Source organism: Molossus molossus, unplaced genomic scaffold (genome assembly GCF_014108415.1).
Source record: "Molossus molossus isolate mMolMol1 unplaced genomic scaffold, mMolMol1.p scaffold_m16_p_20, whole genome shotgun sequence".
Taxonomy (NCBI): domain Eukaryota; kingdom Metazoa; phylum Chordata; class Mammalia; order Chiroptera; family Molossidae; genus Molossus; species Molossus molossus.
In genome coordinates, this window is record NW_023425356.1 from 26,884,797 (window position 1) to 26,902,536 (window position 17,740).

At 41.8% G+C, this 17,740-nt stretch overlaps 1 protein-coding gene across 3 annotated transcripts; it reads left to right on the forward strand.

The window, feature by feature from the left end:
* Positions 1-21: 21 nt before the first annotated feature.
* Positions 22-17,397, forward strand: POLR3C (RNA polymerase III subunit C). Of its 3 annotated transcripts, none has more exons than XR_004960961.1 (15): positions 22-151; positions 1,384-1,547; positions 2,318-2,573; positions 2,684-2,869; positions 4,458-4,546; positions 8,477-8,581; positions 8,710-8,802; positions 10,492-10,572; positions 10,821-10,872; positions 11,731-11,791; positions 12,204-12,354; positions 13,206-13,307; positions 13,430-13,479; positions 13,950-14,047; positions 14,224-14,332. XR_004960961.1 is itself a non-coding variant. In XM_036273391.1 (15 exons), the coding sequence occupies exons 2-15, from the start codon at positions 1,401-1,403 to the stop codon at positions 17,311-17,313; spliced, it is 1,605 nt and encodes a 534-aa protein (XP_036129284.1). In that variant the 5' UTR covers positions 22-151; positions 1,384-1,400; the 3' UTR covers positions 17,314-17,397. The 3 variants fall into 3 exon arrangements, 2 of the variants coding, with proteins under 2 accessions (XP_036129284.1, XP_036129285.1); XM_036273391.1 differs by lacking the exon at positions 14,224-14,332 and adding an exon at positions 17,232-17,397 and having other exon boundaries at positions 13,898-14,047; XM_036273392.1 differs by having other exon boundaries at positions 13,898-14,047.
* The last annotated feature ends 343 nt before the right edge of the window (positions 17,398-17,740 follow it).

A 17,740-nucleotide genomic window follows, 5' to 3' on the forward strand; every position in this document is an offset into this window, starting at 1 on the left:
GAGCGGCCTGCGTATTTCCCTTTTCCGGGTCCTCCTCGTTGTCCGTCTTGCGAGAAAGGACCAAGGGCTCCCCCTCTGCCCGGGCGGGTACCGGGAGCCGCGCGGAGCCGCCGAGCGGAACTTGACGGCGTTAGATTGCTGTGACCCCGAGGTTAGTGGAAAGCGCCGTCTGAACGGGGTGGCCCGGTCTCTGAATCGGGGGGCCCAGTCCCGAACTGGGAACCCACGCATAGGGAATAAAGAGCCAGGACCGAGCTCCTTGGAAGTCCTTTTCGAGGAGGGGGTTGCTTCCCTAAAGACGTGTGGATTGGGGGAGCTGGGAGGCAAAGACTTTGCTTCTGAGGAATTGGGAGAAATAAATGAACAAACCAATGTTTACTAACACTTGTGATTTATTTTTTAAAAGAAGCAATTAAATAGTCAACTAAGTCTGTTTCTGTTTACTTTGTCAAGAAGTAGAAATTTCGGAATGAATTACTGCCCTGCAAAGTACCTCATCTCCTGTTTGAAACACCCTGTTGTGAAGCTTTCCCCACCTCTTCGTTTGTTTTTCTAAATTGCCATTTCCTTCGTGGACTGGGAATGACACTGCCTGTTCACTTCCAATAGGCTATGATGTGGCCTTAATTCTTCCAAACAATGAAATGTAGAATCCAAGGTCTGTGGCATTGCAAAACAATCTACACCCACTTTTTAAAATATTTTTTAATTGATTTGAGAGAGAGAGGAAGGGAGGAGAGACAGAAACATCGATCAGACAGAACATCAATTGGCCACCTCCTGCAACACCCTCTGCCCAGGGATGGAGCCTGCAACCTGGGCATGTGCCCTGACCATACCAGTGACCTCTTGGTGCATGGGTCACTGCTCAACCACTGAGCCACACTGGCCAGGCACACACCCAATCTTGAAAGAAAATTAGAATCACACACAATCCCATAAAGATAAATGTAGTGTATGGTTCAGTCTTTTCTTTTTTCTATTCATACATTTTTATCTTAAATTTTCCTCTACATTTTGCTTTGTAGCCTTCTTCTTATAATTAATGAACAAAAAGTAATTCTATGCTAATTAGTAATTCTATGCTAATACATATTATACAAAAGTGTTGGAGAGGCATAATTCATTGAGTTAATTCCTTATTGCTAGACATTAGGTGGTTTCTAGTATGTTAGTAGTCTAAAGAGAACCACAGTAACATCTTTTTATTTTTTCCTTAGAACATAGTATCCAAAATGAAGTATTAAGTTGAATATAGGCAAGATTTTAAGGCTTTTGACATATAATGTCAAATCACCTTCCACAAAGTACATGAATTCAGCAGCTCTACACCCAACTTAAAAGAAAAACTTTTCAGCCTACAGTGTTTTGTTTTTATTCTAGCTCTGAAGCTCAGTACAATGACTCAAGCAGAAATTAAACTGTGTTCTTTGTTGCTGCAAGAGCATTTTGGAGAAATTGTGGAAAAAATTGGAGTCCACCTAATCAGAACTGGCAGCCAGCCACTGAGAGTAATTGCCCATGACACAAGAACACCACTGGATCAGGTATGTTTGGATGATAGTAATTTGCTTTTATTTTAATTAATTTCTTTTACCTACCTTTGAATATTGTTTCTCCCCACCCCCACAAAATGAAAAGGAAGAAAACCTGCTCTAGGATCAGAACAATGTTGTTTGTGGAGAAAGAAGGTAAGACGTTGGCCCCAAGGTTCTGCTTTTCGAAGTTTTCCTGGCTTATAATTGCTTCTTAGGAAAATCTTTGTTCTTCCTTTGCCATGCTTCCTTCATTCATAATGAGTCTATGAATCTCAGTACTATCTTTAAGGAATGAGAATAACAGAGGGGAAGTAAATTGTACTTTGAAAGATAAAGATCAGAGGAAATAAGAGCATCATAGCAAGGAATCTTTCTGATTTCTTCCATTGATGTGTGATTCTTATTAGCTATTCCAATGGAGGGAGGAAGGCAGCACAAAGATTCTTTTTTTTTTCCCCTCTATTGATTTTAGAGAGAGAGGAAGGGAGAGGGAGAGAGAGATAGAAACATCGATGAGAGAGAACATCAGTTGGCCACCTCTGGGATGCCCTCCACTGGGGATGTTGCCCACAACCTGGGCATGTGCTCTGACTGGGAATCAAACTGGCAACATCGTGGTGCATGGGTTGACGCTCAACCACTGAGCCACACCGGCCGGGCAGCACAGAGATTCTTATCCAGCCACCTCCTGAGGCTAGGTAAACTGTTGGGCAAAACTTGCCAGCAATAAAGAGCTGTGTCTTCAGATCTTTCCTTTCTTTCTTTTGGGTCACATCTAGGTTAAAAAAGCCCTTTGTGTCCTCATCCAACATAACCTGGTGATATATCAAGTGCATAAACGTGGTATGGTGGAGTATGAAGCCCAGTGCAGCCGGGTGTTGCGAATGCTCAGGTACCCCCGCTACATCTATACTGCCAAAACACTGTACAGTGACACTGGAGAGCTGATTGTTGAAGAGCTGCTGTTGAATGGCAAAATGACAATGTCAGCTCTCGTGAAGAAAGTGGCAGACCGGCTCACAGAAACTATGGAGGGTTAGTACTATATCAACAACTGTTAGCAAAAGCATATATTGGCTGGCTGCAGGAGAAGACCCTCGGCTATCTTAGGCCATCTCACCTGCCTCTTTTTTTCTGTTTTACAGATGGCAAAACCATGGACTATGGCGAGGTATCAAGCACATTCGTGCGATTGGCAGACACGCACTTTGTGCAACGTTGCCCATTAGTACCTGCCACTGAGAATTCAGACCCTGGGCCACCGCCACCTGCCCCCACTCTTGTCATCAGTGAAAAGGACATGTACCTGGTTCCTAAATTGAACTTGATAGGTAAAGAATTTTGATCCCTGGAACTGCGATTTGCCCTAATTGTGGATTCTTCCTCAGTGATTGTTAAATGAATTTAACAAATGAATGAATTGAACAATTACCAAGTATTTACTCTGTGCCAGATACTGTGGTGTAAAATATGAAAAACCATATGGTCCTTGCCTTTATGGGACTTAAGGCTAGTACAGGAAATTTACATTAATTAAATAACCACATGAGTGTATCACTAACAAACTGTGATAAGTAGTAGGAAGGAAAAGTGTGAGGTGTTTTGAAAATATATAATGGGACTGGAGTTATCTGGGAGTTTGGGGTACATGCTTCTTTCAAAAAGTGGCATTCTAGCTAAGACTAAAAGCAGAAGCAGGAGGCAACCAGTGAGGTAAGGTATGAAGGGGTACAGAGAATAAGCTTTTTGGCAAAGGAAACAGTACAGCGGTTCTCAACCTGTGGGTGGCGACCCCTTTGGGGGTCGAATGACCCTTTCACAGGGGTTGCCTAAGACCATCAGAAAACACATATTTCTGATGGTCTTAGGAACCGAGACACACTCCTCTATCCATCTCCAGGCGGGTCCGCCCACATGCAGATATGCTCACATACAACATGAGGAACTGTATTAAAGGGTCGCGGCATTAGGAAGGTTAAGAACCGCTGAAATGGTATGTAATGAGAGAAAAATAGGGTATTTGAAAAAGTGAATGAAGGTTAGTTAGTTAAAGCCTGGTATGCAAAGGAAAGAGAGCCATGAGAATAAGCTTAGGGAGATAGTCAGGGGCTAGACCTCAGAATATCTGTTCTTTAACCTAAGAGCAAAGGAAAATCACTAAAGGATTTTAAGCAGCCAAGTGATATAATCTAATTTGCACTTTAAAAGATTTTTCTGTGTACAGAAAGGATGGGGCATAGGTAAATGTAGACAAACCAGTGAGATGGAATAGCTACAAGAAAGGTAAATGATGAAGTTATCTGAAATTCAACATGTTGAAAAAGAAGTTCATAATTTGGGGAAAGTGGTGAGGTAGACAGGTATCAAGAACATCTTGCCCTGGCCGGTTTGGCTCAGCGGTTAGAGCGTCGGCCTGCAGTCCAGAGAGACCCGGGTTCGGTTCCCATAAGGGCACGTACCTCGGTTGCAGTTTGTCCCTGGCCCTGGTTGGTCGTGCGGGTGGCGGCCACTCAATGTGTACCTTTCACCTCGATGTTTCTCTCTCTCTCTCTCTCCCCTCTCCTTCTCTCCTCCTCTATCTGAACAAAAAATGTCCTCGGGTGAGGCTAAAAAAACGAGAACATCTGTGTGTCTGATGTGCATATGTGGGAGGATGATGGTGCCATTCACTGTGAAAGGAAACTCAGAGCAGGAACTGTTTGCAGAATTAAGATTATGAATTTCTTTTTCAACATGTTGAATTTCAGATAACTTCATCATTTACCTGACTTTCTTATAGCTATTCCATCTCCTGAGAAACACTAAACTAGAGGAAGCTATAGATGTCCTTGGGATAGGGAGACACCTGCTCTCATGTTTGGTCATGTCCTGTCATCATATGAGATGCAACCTAACTGTTCCAACTGTTTTATTTGGCAGGGAAAGGTAAAAGGAGGAGATCATCTGAGGACGATGCTATTGGGGAGCCCAAGGCCAAGAGACTAAAACATACAACAGATAATAAAGAGGTAATGGTGCTTTTTTATTAGGAGTCCTCCCCCTGAGGCAAACCAGAAAGAGCACTAAGATAAACCCCAAGAGACTAAAGGTTCCTGGGGTGAGAAGTAGTAGGATTATGAACTTCATTAAATATTGGCCAGCAATAGACTATCAAAGAGTGAACTCCATTGCTGTCTCCCTTCTGAGGCTTTCATTTACTCTGTCATTGGACAGTGTAGCAGCTTATGCTAAAAAAGGGCCTTTATTCAGGATAGCTGCAACATAGAGACCCATGGGAACCAGTGGTAAGAAACAAGTCTAGACAGATATAGGTAAGCCTGAACTTTTATCTTGAAGTACCTTCTCAGCATCTCTATAAAGATGTCTAATAAGCCCTGGCCAGTTTGGCTCAGCTGTTAGAGCATTAGCCTGAGGTCCAGAGAGACCCGGGTTCAGTTTCCGCTAAGGGCACGTATCTCAGTTGCAGTTTGTCCCCGGCCCTGGTTGGGTCGTATGGGTGGCAACCACTCGATGTGTCCCTTTCGCGTCAATGTTTCCTCTCTCTCTCTCTCTCTCACTCTCTCTCCCTCCCACTCTATCTGAACAAAAAATGGAAAATGTCCTCGGGTGAGGATAAGAAAAAAAAAAAGGATGTCTAATAAACATCTCAAATTTAGTATGGCTAAAACAGAATAATTGTTTTCCCCCTCCAAAATATCTACTCTCTCAGCTTTCCTCAGCTTAATTAAAGGACACCACCTAGGCCAGCTACCTCTAGGACACCACCATTTGCTTAGGGCAAAATCCTAGGAACCATCCAGTGTCCCAGTAAAACGTATCAGCCCAATTTTCAAAATTACCTCATCTCCGACTGTTTCTCACCATTTCCACTGCTATCATCCTAGTCCAAACCACTGTCATCTCTAGTCAACACTTCGCCAATACTCTCCTAAATCGTCTTTTTTCCTGCATTCTTATCTATTTAACTTTCTAAGTTTTTTCTTAATCCCAACATATCACTGCTTTAGACTCCTTAAATAGCTTCCTATTGCTCTTAGAAGAAATCCACATCTTGACTGGATTATTAAGCCTTATGTGAGCCGGGTCTGTACAAGACCTGCTAGAGACAAGGCTCTCCAACCTCAGCTCTTGCCACTCTTCTTGTTCACTACGATCCAGCTTCTTTCTTTCCATTGCTCAAACATGCACACTCTTTTAAGTCTTCCGGCTTTTGCCTTTAGTATTCCTTCTGCTTCACATCTTACCCCACAGATCTTCATGTAGTTGCCTTTTTTAATCGTTCAGATCTCAGCTCAAATGCTATTTTCTTACAGCTCACACACCATTACCCACCCTCTCTACCTGAGTCAGAACATATTTTTCCATTTCATCTGCATAGTCTGTATAAGTGGCTAAAATTACTTGTGTACATGTTTGTCTTTGTACTCTCAGTAGACTATAAACTTCTCGACGGTAGTATCTTGACCCTGGCACCTGGAATACTAGTAAGACATCAATAAATATTTCTTGATTGACTAACTAAGAGGTATGGACTTTATCCTGAAGGCCAGGGGAGCCACTGATGAATGTTAAACAGGGGAATGAAATGACTAGATTAGTATTTTAGAAAGATTACTCTAATACAGTGGTTCATAACTTGTATAACTCCTTGGATGGATTTCAAGAGTCCACCTGTATTTGTGTATGTGCATTTTTCTGTAGAGCACTTCAGAGTCTTCAAGGGAACTGTGACCCCAAAAGATTAAAAAAAACAAAAACAAAAAACACTGCTCTCTGAGCAATGGGGAGAACAGTGCAAAAGGAACAATATTTAAAGCAGAAAACCCTCCCGGCTGATGTGGCTCAGTGGTGGAGCGTCGACCCATGGACCAAGAGGTCACTGGTTTGATTCCCAGTCAGGGCATATGCCCAGGTTATGGGCCGAATCCCCAGTGGGAGGCATGTAGGAGGCGGCCAATCCGTGTTCTCTCTCATTGATGTTTCTATCTCTCTCCCTCTCCCTTTCTATCTAAAATCAATTAAAAAAAAATTTTTTTTTTTAAATAAAGCAGAAAACCCAGTTACCCTTTTTATAGCACTCTGGCCGGTGTGGCTCAGTTGTTTGGAGCGTCATCCCATGCACCAGAAGGTAGTGGGTTCAATTCCCAGTCAGAGCACATACTCAGGTTGCAGGTTCAATCCCCGGTCGAGGTACATGCAGGAGGCAACCAATTGATGTTTCTCTCTCACATCAGTGTTTCTTTCTCTCTCTTACCATTCCCCCTTCCTGTCTCTAAAATCAATTGTGGGGGGAAAGGCATAGGAGGGCATTGTAGTAATATAGGTAAGCCATGATTAGAACCTGAAATAAGCTAATGACAGTCAAGATAAAGAAAGATAGACATTTGATAAGTATAAAGACTAGATAGAACTTGGTAATTGGATAGTATATGAAGGAGAGCAAGGGGTTAAGGATGATACTCAAGTTTCTAGCTTAGGAAATTAGGTTGGGCCCTGGTTGGTTGGTTTCAGCTGTTGGAGTGTCGCCCGTGGACTAATGAATCATGGGTTCAATTCTGGTCAAGGGCATGTACCTCGGTTGTGGTTCGTCCCCGGCCCTGGTCAGGGTCATGCAGGAGGCAGCCACTCGATATGTCTCTCTCACATCAATGTTTCTCTCTATCTCCTCTCTCCCTCCCTCCACTCTCTATCTGAAGATAAATGGAAAAATATCCTCGGGTGAGGATTGAAAAAAAAAAAAGGAAAGAAAGAAATTGGGTTGATTATAGTATAATTAGCTGAAAACTTTGAAAAAGAACAGTTTTGGAGAACAGGTGCAAGTGTCAAATAGGCAATTGAGTCTATGCTTCTGGAGCTTGATAGAGAGTTTTAGAATTAAATAATAGATTTAGAAGTGCATCACTGGTTAAAGCCTTGAGAATAGGTAAAATCACCTAAGTAGAATATGTAAAGCAAAAAGAAAATAGGGCTATGGACAGAACCCTGAGGAGCACCAGTATTTACAGGTGGCATCTGGAAAAGGAATCTGTACGGACTGAAGAAGAGCATTCAGAATGGTTAGGAGGAGCACCGAGACAGAAGAGTGTCATAAAATCCAAGGGGCCACGTAGTTGAGAAGGAAAATAATGTCTATCAATGTCATATGCTTCAGAAAGATCAACAAAGATCAGAGTTGGAAAGAAAGTATTCTTTGAACTTAGCAATAAGGAGGTCCTCAGGCATTTCAATATAGTGGTGGAAATGTGTTGAGTACTTCTGTGGATAGGGATATAGCTGGGATGGTCAACTCTTTGAGAACCTTAACTGAAAAAAATGAAAAGGAGAAAGGGCATAGTATTAAAGAAGAACTATTTTAACGTAGAAGAAATTTAGACAAAGTAAAGGTTGATGGGAAAAAGACAATAAAGAAAGAGGCTAAAGATTGAGAGAGGAGGGAAAACTGAGCTGGGTCCCTGAGAATGCTGGAGAGTGTAAGATCTAGCATACCAGTGTGGGCAAAAGGTAACCTTAGGTAAAAGGGGGAACATTTTTCCCACTGTGATAAAAGTAGAATTTAAAAAAAAGAGAGAGATATGGGGATATGTGCACAAAGTTGAATGAGTTCTGGCCTAATGTCTTCTGTTTCCTCCCCGAAATAAGATGCAAGGTCATCTGCTGAGTGATAAGGGTGGGGTAAATGAGATTTGAGGATACTGGAGAAGAGTTAAAATGTAAAATAGAGAGTAAAAAAATAGAGGTGGGTTTAGAGAACCGGTTTGAAGTTTGAGACTGTAAATTTATTGAGGCACTAGTCCATATGACTGGATGATTTTTCTCCAACCTATTTGTTGCTACTGTATAGGGAAAGAAATGATGACCAGTTCCATTTAAGCTCCTCACCAGAAAACTCTTCACTGCATCTAGATGTTTCTTTCTGATCCTGATCCTTTCCTCCTCAGCCCATTCCAGATGATGGAATTTATTGGCAGGCCAACCTTGACAGATTCCACCAGCACTTCCGAGACCAAGCCATTGTCAGTGCAGTTGCCAACAGGATGGACCAGGTGATATCTCAGTGGGTGGGACAGTGGCCATCAGGGATGTTCTTATTTGCCAGATGTGGCCATTCACATTTAGCCAGAGCCAGCACAGCAGAATGAATTCTGAGTTCCAGTTCACTTTTCAAATCCAGACCAGCAGCGAGATCATGAGGACCATGCTTCGAATGAGTGAGGTTACCACTCCCTCTGGCGCCCCATTCACCCAGCCACTGTCTTCCAATGAGGTGAGCTTCATGTTGTACTACTTTTCTGTCAAGTTCTTGGATATTATAATATATTTATTATACATACAGCCTGGAATTAGATTGAAGTTTGAGCCTTGAAAGAAAGAGCCTTTGTTCTTTGAAATGGGATGGGGATTCAGGTAGTTGGTACTAAAATATTGGTCTCTTGAGATCCAGCCTTTAAAAACCTAAACCATTCTCGTAGTCAGAGCACAAGCTATTCCTGTTCTAAGAATGCACTATTTGGAAGCTGAGAGCCTTGGTGCTCAAGACATTATCTGGCCCCTTATTTGTCTTTTTCAATATATTTCGTACATTTTAAATTTGTTTAATTATATGTTTCTTAAAACATGAATATTAAATATATTTAATATGTTTATTTAAATTCTGGTACTTTCATAATCATATTTATCCATATAAAATATACTTACTAAATTTTTATATTATTTACATAAAAATTTTTAACTTACATAACAGAAAATTAAAGTTTTTTTTTTATGACAAAATAATTACATGACCTTTATTCAAACAGCATAGAAATGTATAATTTTTAAAAGTTGTAGTTCCCCCGCCCTGGCCGGTTTGGCTCAGCGGTTGGAGCGTCGGCCTGCAGACCGGAGAGACCCAGGTTTGGTTCCCGCTAAGGGCATGTACCTCGGTTGCAGTTTGTCCCCGGCCCTGGTTGGGTCGTGTGGGTGGCAATCACTCGATGTGTCCCTTTAACATCGATGTTTCTCTCTCTCTCCCCCCCTCCCACTCTATCTGAACAAAATATCAGAAAATGTCCTTGGGTGAGGATTAAAAAAAAAAAAGTTGCAGTTCCCCAAACTTTCAGAAACAGTGGACATGTTCTATATCTTGTTATGGGTGGTAGTTACATGGGTGTATACAATTTTCAACATCAAATTAAACCCTTAAGATCTGTACTGCTATATATGTAGTATACTTCAATTTATTTATTTATTTATTTTTTAAATATTTTTATTGATTTTTTTTTTTTTAATCCTCACCCGAGGACATTTTTCCATTTTTTGTTCAGATAGAGTGGGGGAGAGAGAGGAACAGAGAGAGAGAAACATCGATGTGAAAGGAACACATCGAGTGGCTGCCACCCGCATGACCGACCAGGGCCGGGGACAAACTGCAACCGAGGTACATACCCTTAGCGGGAACCGAACCCAGGTCTCTCAGGACCGCAGGCTGATGCTCTAACCGCTGAGCCAAACCGGCCAGGGCAGTATACTTCAATTTAAATATCTATAGTTTTGCATAATCCCAACCCCAGAGATCCTTGTTAATAGTATGGTGTGTATCTTTTTGTGTATCATCCCACATATATGTAGGTATATGTATATTTTTCTAACCAAAAAATAATGGATTATACTCTGTATACTGTTACAAAGTTACATTTTTCATATGCCAGTGTAATGTTAACCTTTTCATGTCAGTTATAGATCTGTTTTATTCTTAAAATAGCTTTATCACTTAATGGCTATGCTGTACTTTATTTTAATCAATCCCTAATTAGTAGACATTTGGATTGTTTCTAGATTTTTACTCTTACAAACAATGCTGTCGTGTTTTTGGACATTTTTATACTGTGATATCTAAAATTAAAACATCTTTGTTTTAGTAATGTTAGCAATTCTAAGTTCCCAAACCCATTTTCACTGTCTTTTTGTACCATAGATCTTCAGATCCCTACCTGTTGGCTATAACATCTCTAAGCAAGTTCTTGATCAGTATCTCACTCTGCTGGCAGATGATCCAGTAAGTCTGTTTTTGCTTTTTTGTTGTTTATTTATTTTTTCTGCTATGTTTATACAACTTATTTCTGCCGCTGATACCTGGTATCATTCTCCTATAGCCTCATTCTCTACCTAGCCAACTCAGACAATTTCTCTACCATTACCTGATAGGAGGGTTACCATCTACAGACTCTTGGCCAGATTTGCTCCTTTGGAAACAGAATCACTGGATTTTCCATTCAGTTAACGCAGTCTCTCTTTTTTTAATAGCTAGAGTTTGTTGCAAAGTCTGGCGACAGTGGTGGAGGAATGTATGTCATCAGTATCCTTACTAGTTATTTCATTACAGTCAAGCAGCTGGACTGTGAAAGAGAGTGGTGACTTATGAAAGAAAAGAATTGGTAATATTTAGTATGCTAAAATAAGTTAGAAAATTTAACTAACACATTGATGATAAAGAAGTAAAAAGGACTTTTTTGTTGTTAATCCTCACCCAAGGATATTTTTTCCATTGATTATTTTTTTTAGAGAGAATGGAAGGGGGGGGGGAGAGAGGGAGAGAAGCATCGATGTGAGAGAGACGCATGGATTGGTTGCCTCCCACACGTGCCCTGACTGGGGCTGAGGATTGAACCTGCAACCCATATACAAGCCCTTGATCAGGAATCAAGACTGCGACCCTTTGATGTGTGAGCCAGCACTCTAACCACTGAGGCACACCAGCCAGGGCAAAAAGGACTTTTTTTTTTTTTGCATTCATCCTCAGATAGAGCAGGAGGGAGATAGAAAGGAAGAGAAAGAGAGAAACATCGATGTGAGAGAGACACATCGAGTGGTTGCCACCCACACAACCCCAAACGGGGCCAGGGACAAATCGCAACTGAGGTATGTGCCCTTGGTAGGAACCAAATCCGGGACTCTCTGGTCCGCGGGCCGATGCTCTAACTGCTGAGCTAAACCGGCCAGGGCAAAAAAAGGACTTTTAATTAACCAAATTTTAGTTAAGCTAAATCCTGACTTAAACACTATACTTAATTAGGTTTTGAAATACTTATTTACCATAACTATCAATGTAAAAAACAAATAACATTTAAATTTTAATTAGATACTTAGGAATAAAACTAAGATCACAATGACCAGGCCGAAACGTTATTGAGTGACCTTAATCCTCTACATAAAGACCTCCATAAGGTTCTTGGATCGCTAGCCACAGCCACTCTGGAGTCGGTTGTACAGGAGAGGTAAGGGGGTCACCCTGACTGGGGTTGGGGTTGGACACTTCCTTGCCATGCCCCATTTGAATAAGTAATGTGATCATTATGTAAGCAACCAACATTGGCATATCTTACACCATTTTTCCACTGGACTGCTATGGATCCCATCTACTACTATTCTTCATCCTAAATATCTTCCTGCTTAATTCCCAATGCTGCCTTCCTAAAGCTTTTACTAAGGGCAGGGAATGAGGCGCTCAAGTGTGTCAGCAGTTGGTGACTACCTTATGATTAGCAGTACCATCATCAATCTGTGGAGTTGTGAAAGAATTCTGATTGTTGTTCCTCTCTGGTCCTGGCTCCATACATGGAAACAAAGCAACCACCATTTGTGACTAGGAGCTAAAGCATGCCATTTACTTTTTTCTTTCCTTTCCAGATTTGGGTCTCGCTGTGCCAGAATATTTCGTCTAGTTTTGCAAAAGAAACACCTGGAGCAGAAGCAAGTAGAAGACTTTGCAATGATTCCAGCAAAGGAGGCAAAGGATATGCTTTATAAGATGCTGTCAGAAAATTTCATATTGCTCCAGGTAACCAATGGTATAGTAATCATCAGCCAGCAGAGCTGGACTAGAGAGAGAAATTCCTGAAGCATGCATCCTGAACCTCAAGCAAACTCTGTATCCAGCTCTGAGACAGAAAAAATATATATATGTGTATATATTAATAAAAACATAGCAAGCATTTGAAAGATAATTATGGAGCTTTAACTGGCCTGATAAAAAGGAGGCACAGCCAAGAAATCATTCCACCGTTTTTCTTTAGCTCCTAATCCCTGTGATTTGTCCTTTCCATGAACCTTAAGTTTATTATAGATGAAATTTATCAACATCTAGTGAGTTCACATTACCGTGTAGAGCCATGTAATAGACCCTATGAGGAAATAGAATGGATTTTGGTATCAGAATCACAGCTCTTCCTCTTACCTAGTTACATTGAGCAAATTACCCACCATAATTTTTCCCATCTATAAAATGGTGATAGATGGTGGTGATTTTAAAAATGTGGTATATGGGCCCTGGCTGGTTTGGCTCAGCGGTTAGAGCGTCGGCCTGCGGTCCTGAGAGACCCGGGTTCGGTTCCCGCTAAGGGCGCGTGCCTCGGTTGCAGTTTGTCCCCGGCCCTGGTCGGTCGTGCGGGTGGCAGCCACTCGTCGTGCGGGTGGCAGCCACTCGATGTTTTCCTTTCGCATCGATGTTTCTCTCTCTCTCTCTGTTCCTCTCTCTCCCTCCCACTCTACCAGAACAAAAAATGGAAAAATGAGGAAAGTATCAATGAAAGAGAGGGCGTAGTAGCTTCAGATGGGACAGATGATTACTGTACTTTGCCAGTTCTGAAGAATAGTATAATTTCTCTGATTTTCCTTTCTATGGACAAGTAGGAAATTCCCAAAACGCCAGACCATGCCCCTTCCAGGACCTTCTATTTATATACTGTGAACATCCTGTCAGCTGCCCGCATGTTGCTGCACAGATGCTACAAGGTAACTCCTGGACCTTCTTTCCATACCCTCCACAAAGACTAGTTTTACCCTCAGGTCCCCTGTAACCAATTTACCTGAGCTACTAAGTAGAACTGTGTGCATTTTTTGTCTTCTCTCCTCAGAGCATAGCCAACTTGATAGAAAGGCGGCAATTTGAAACCAAGGAGAACAAGTGAGTAGCATTTTAGTGTAGTAATCACATGTTTTCAAGGTCAAAGGCTTGAGGGGAAATTTCCTATAGAAATGGAAACTAAGAGACAATAACCAATCTAGTTGTATCAAGTTGTTTGCTTAGATTGGCATAAATCATGTATTGGTCTATACTTTTCTAACATACCCCCAGTGAAATCATTTATAGATTAAATTTATGAGAAATGTACAAACTGGCATGAAACTTAAAGTGCAAATGAAAGGCAATAAGTTTCAGGAGTGAAGTCACATTTCTAATTAAGTTTGTAGAAAATGTCCTTGAAGGGTGACATTATCCACTTTGACCAGGAACGTGGTAAAGGGGGAGTTATACCCCAGGGCTAATGGGTAAAAGACTCCATAGCTGAGGGACAAGCCTCAGAGTTGTGTCTGTCTGACAGGCGTCTACTAGAAAAGTCTCAGAGGGTAGAAGCCATCATTGCGTCTATGCAGGCTACAGGTGCAGAGGAGGCACAGCTACAAGAGATAGAGGAGATGATCACAGCCCCTGAACGCCAGCAGCTAGAGACTCTGAAACGTAACGTCAACAAGTAAGCATCATACACTTCAAACCTGTTTCAAAATGTCCTACAAGTCCAGCTAGAGACTCTGAAACGTAACGTCAACAAGTAAGCATCATACACTTCAAACCTGTTTCAAAATGTCCTACAAGTCCATCTCTCCAAGTTAACACAAACATACCTAAACTTGCTATCTTCTTTTCCAGCTCTATTAACAGAATGTAATCCACCTATTTCCCTAAACTGAAAACTTTGAAGACATCCTCAAGTTCTTCTCCCTCACCACACACTCTTGTTCACCAAGGTTGTTGATTTTACTTCAGTAGTGTGTCTCAAGTCTGGCCTTTTTTTTTTTTTTCTTTTATCCTCACCTGAGGACATTTTCCCATTTTTTTGTTCAGGTAGAGTGGAAGGGAGAGAGAGGAACAGAGAGAGAGAGAGAGAGAAACATCGATGTGAAAGGAACACATCGAGTGGCTGCCACCCGCACGATCGACCAGAGCCAGGGACAAACGGCAACTGAGGTACACGCCCTTAGCGGGAACCAAACCCGGGTCTCTCAGGACCGCAGGTCAACGCTCTAACCGCTGAGCCAAACCGGCCAGGGCTCAAGTCTGGCCTGGTCCCCATGCAGGCCTCATCACCTTTCCTAGATCTTCACAGTCACTTTCCCCTTCAGACTATCTCTTGTAATCCTCTCAAAGTTATTATCTTTAAAATGATTGATAATATCACTCTCCTACTTTTTTAAAAAATATGTTTTATTGATTTTTTTTTTTTTCATTTGCGAGAGAGAGGAGGAAGAAAGAGGAAGGGAGGGAGAGAAAGAGGGACAAACATTGATAAGCTGCCTTCTGCACGCCGCTACTGGGGATCAAGCCTACAACCCAGGCATGTGCCCTTACTGGGAATGAAATGGAACAGGCAACCTCTCAACGCATGGGATGATGCCCACCCAACTGAGCCACACTGGCCAGGGCTCACTCTCTTGGTTTAAAGGCTTTATTGACTCCTATATTTATAGTATAAAGACCAGACTCCTTGGCATGACATTTAGGACCTTTTACAATTTCATAGCAGCCTATTTCTCCAACATCATTTCCTTTTATTCCTCACCGTTCACCTTAATAGGGATTGCTTTGAATCTGTAGATCACTTTGGGGAGTATTGCCATCCGAACAATATTAAACCTTCCTACCCGTGAATACGGGAGGCTTTCCATTTATATAGGTCTTCTTTAACTTCTTTCAATGATGTTTTGTCGTTTTCCTTTCAAGTCCTGCACTTCTTTTGTTAAATTGATTTCTAAGTATTTTATTATTTTTTGATGCTGTTTTAGTGTTTTCTTATTTTCAGTTTTAAATTGTAAATTGCTAGTGTATAGGAATAAAACTTTTTTTTAAGCATTAGATTTAAAAAAAATTTTTTTTTTCTTTTTGGTAATCCTCACCTGAGGATATTTTTTCCATTGCTTTTAGAGAGAGTGGAAGGGAAAGAGGGAGGCAGGAAGAGAGAGGGATAAAAATCGATGTTGGGGAGACACATCAATTGGTTGCCTCCCGCATGTGCCCCGCCTGGAGCCCGGGATGAACCTGCAACCTAGGTATGTGTCCTTGACTAGGGATCAAACCTGAGACCCTTCAGTCCATAGGCTGACACTCTTAACTGCTGAGCCACACCAGCCAGGGCTAAAATATTGGATATTTTAAATTGATTTTTGGCCCAGCCAGTGTGGTTCAGTGGATTGTTCATCATCCCATGGACTGAGAAGTCCTGGTACTATTCCCAGTCAGGGGGCATGCAGGAGGCAGCCGATCAATATTTCTCTCTCACATCAATGTTTCTCTCTCTCTTCCTTTCTTTCTTAAAAAAAAAAATCAATTAAAAAAAACATATTAAATTGATTTTTAGAGAAGGGGAGAGACACCCAACTGGTTGCCTCCTGCACACGCCCTGACGGGATAGAACCCTCAACCTGGATATGCACCCTGACTGGGAATTGAACCCACCACTTTTGGTATACGGGATGATGCTCCAACCAACTGAGTCACACCAACCAGGGCTAAAACTAATTTTTTGTATTTTGATTTTATATCCTGCAACTTAAAAAAATTTGTTTTTTTTTTCAGATCCTTAGAGATTTTTCAATGTATAGGATCATGTCAACCTGAATGCCTTTTCTTGCCTTTTCTTGCCTAATTGCCCTGGCTGCAACCTCCAATAAAAGGTTGAATGGAGGTTGGCCAGTGTAGCTCATGTGGGATAATTGAGTATCATCCCACAGACTGAGAGGTCCCAGTTCGATTCTCAGTCAGGGCACATGCCCGGGTTGTGGGCTCCATCCCCAGTATGGGGCATGCAGGAGGCAGCCAATTGATGTTTTTCTCTCACATCAATGTTTCCATCTCTCTCTCCCTTTCTCTCTCTCTAAAAAATTAATAAAAACATATTAAATAAATAAAAGCAGACATCCTTGTCTTGTTCTTGATCTTTTTTTTTTTATTCCTCACCCGAGGATATTTTCCTGCTTATTATCAGATAGAGTGGGAGGGGGAGAGAGAGAGAGACGGAAACATCAATGTGATAGAGCAACATCAACTGGCTGCCTCCTGCACAACCTCAACCAGGGCCAGGACGAACCACAACCGAGGTACGTGCCCTTGACCAATATCGAACCCATGACTCGTTGGTCCATGGGCTGATGCTCTAACCACGGAGCCAAACCAGCCAGGGCTTGTTCTTGATCTTAAGGAGAAAGCTTTCAGTCTTTCACCATTAAGTGTGATGTTAGCGGTGGGATTTTCATAGATGGGTTCAATCATGTTGAAGTTCCCTTCCGTTCCTAATCATTACTCAGTTTAGCCTTAGCCACTCTCAGCTTCTGTTCTAAAACACACTAGGTCAAAAAACATAGAAAAAAGACATAAATAAAATAAAACACACTAGGTCATTTTATACCTCTGCCTTTACATGTGCTATTATTCTTTCTCTTGGTTGCAAGTTAAACTTCAGTTTCTCCCAGTATCTTTTGAATCCTCAGCAGCTTCCACAGTGCCTAGCATTTAAGACATGCTCGGTAAATGAGAATGATCCATTTGTTCTCCTGCTTTCTACCCATTAAGCAATTCTCCATGGCCACACCCAGCCCAGCCTCTAATCATAAGTATGCTAATAATTGTCCAGTCTGGGCAAATGCTTTCACTTTTTCACTCAGGTTGGATGCCAGTGAGATCCAAGTGGATGAAACTATCTTCTTGCTGGAGTCATACATAGAGAGCACTGTGAAGAGGCAGTGACCCTGAAGAAGAGTCTTCCTCAAAGATCTGAGGGTTTGGAAGGAAAAATAAAGGAGGTGCCTGGATGCGTTCTTTGCAGTGGGATAAGTTACAGATTCTTGTACTGAAACCCTCTATCCCTACGCCCTAGAATACACCAGTTTGCTGATCCTGTCTTCGACCTGTCACTACATTCTTTCCCCCTTTGCAGGAGAAAGAAACTTAGTTCCCACCAAGAAGTCAGCCCAGCCTGTGTTTGAACATTCCTGGCAGTGTAAGAAGCTTTTTCTGAAGCAGTTCATTCCATTTTCAAAAAGCTACACCTGTTCTTTATTTTGTCACATTGTAACCTTACACTCATACACATAGGGAATATGAAAGATTACCACCAAGTAGAGGGAAAGGCTATTTTCAGGGCTAGCAGGTGGACTGGCCCAAGCAATCACTC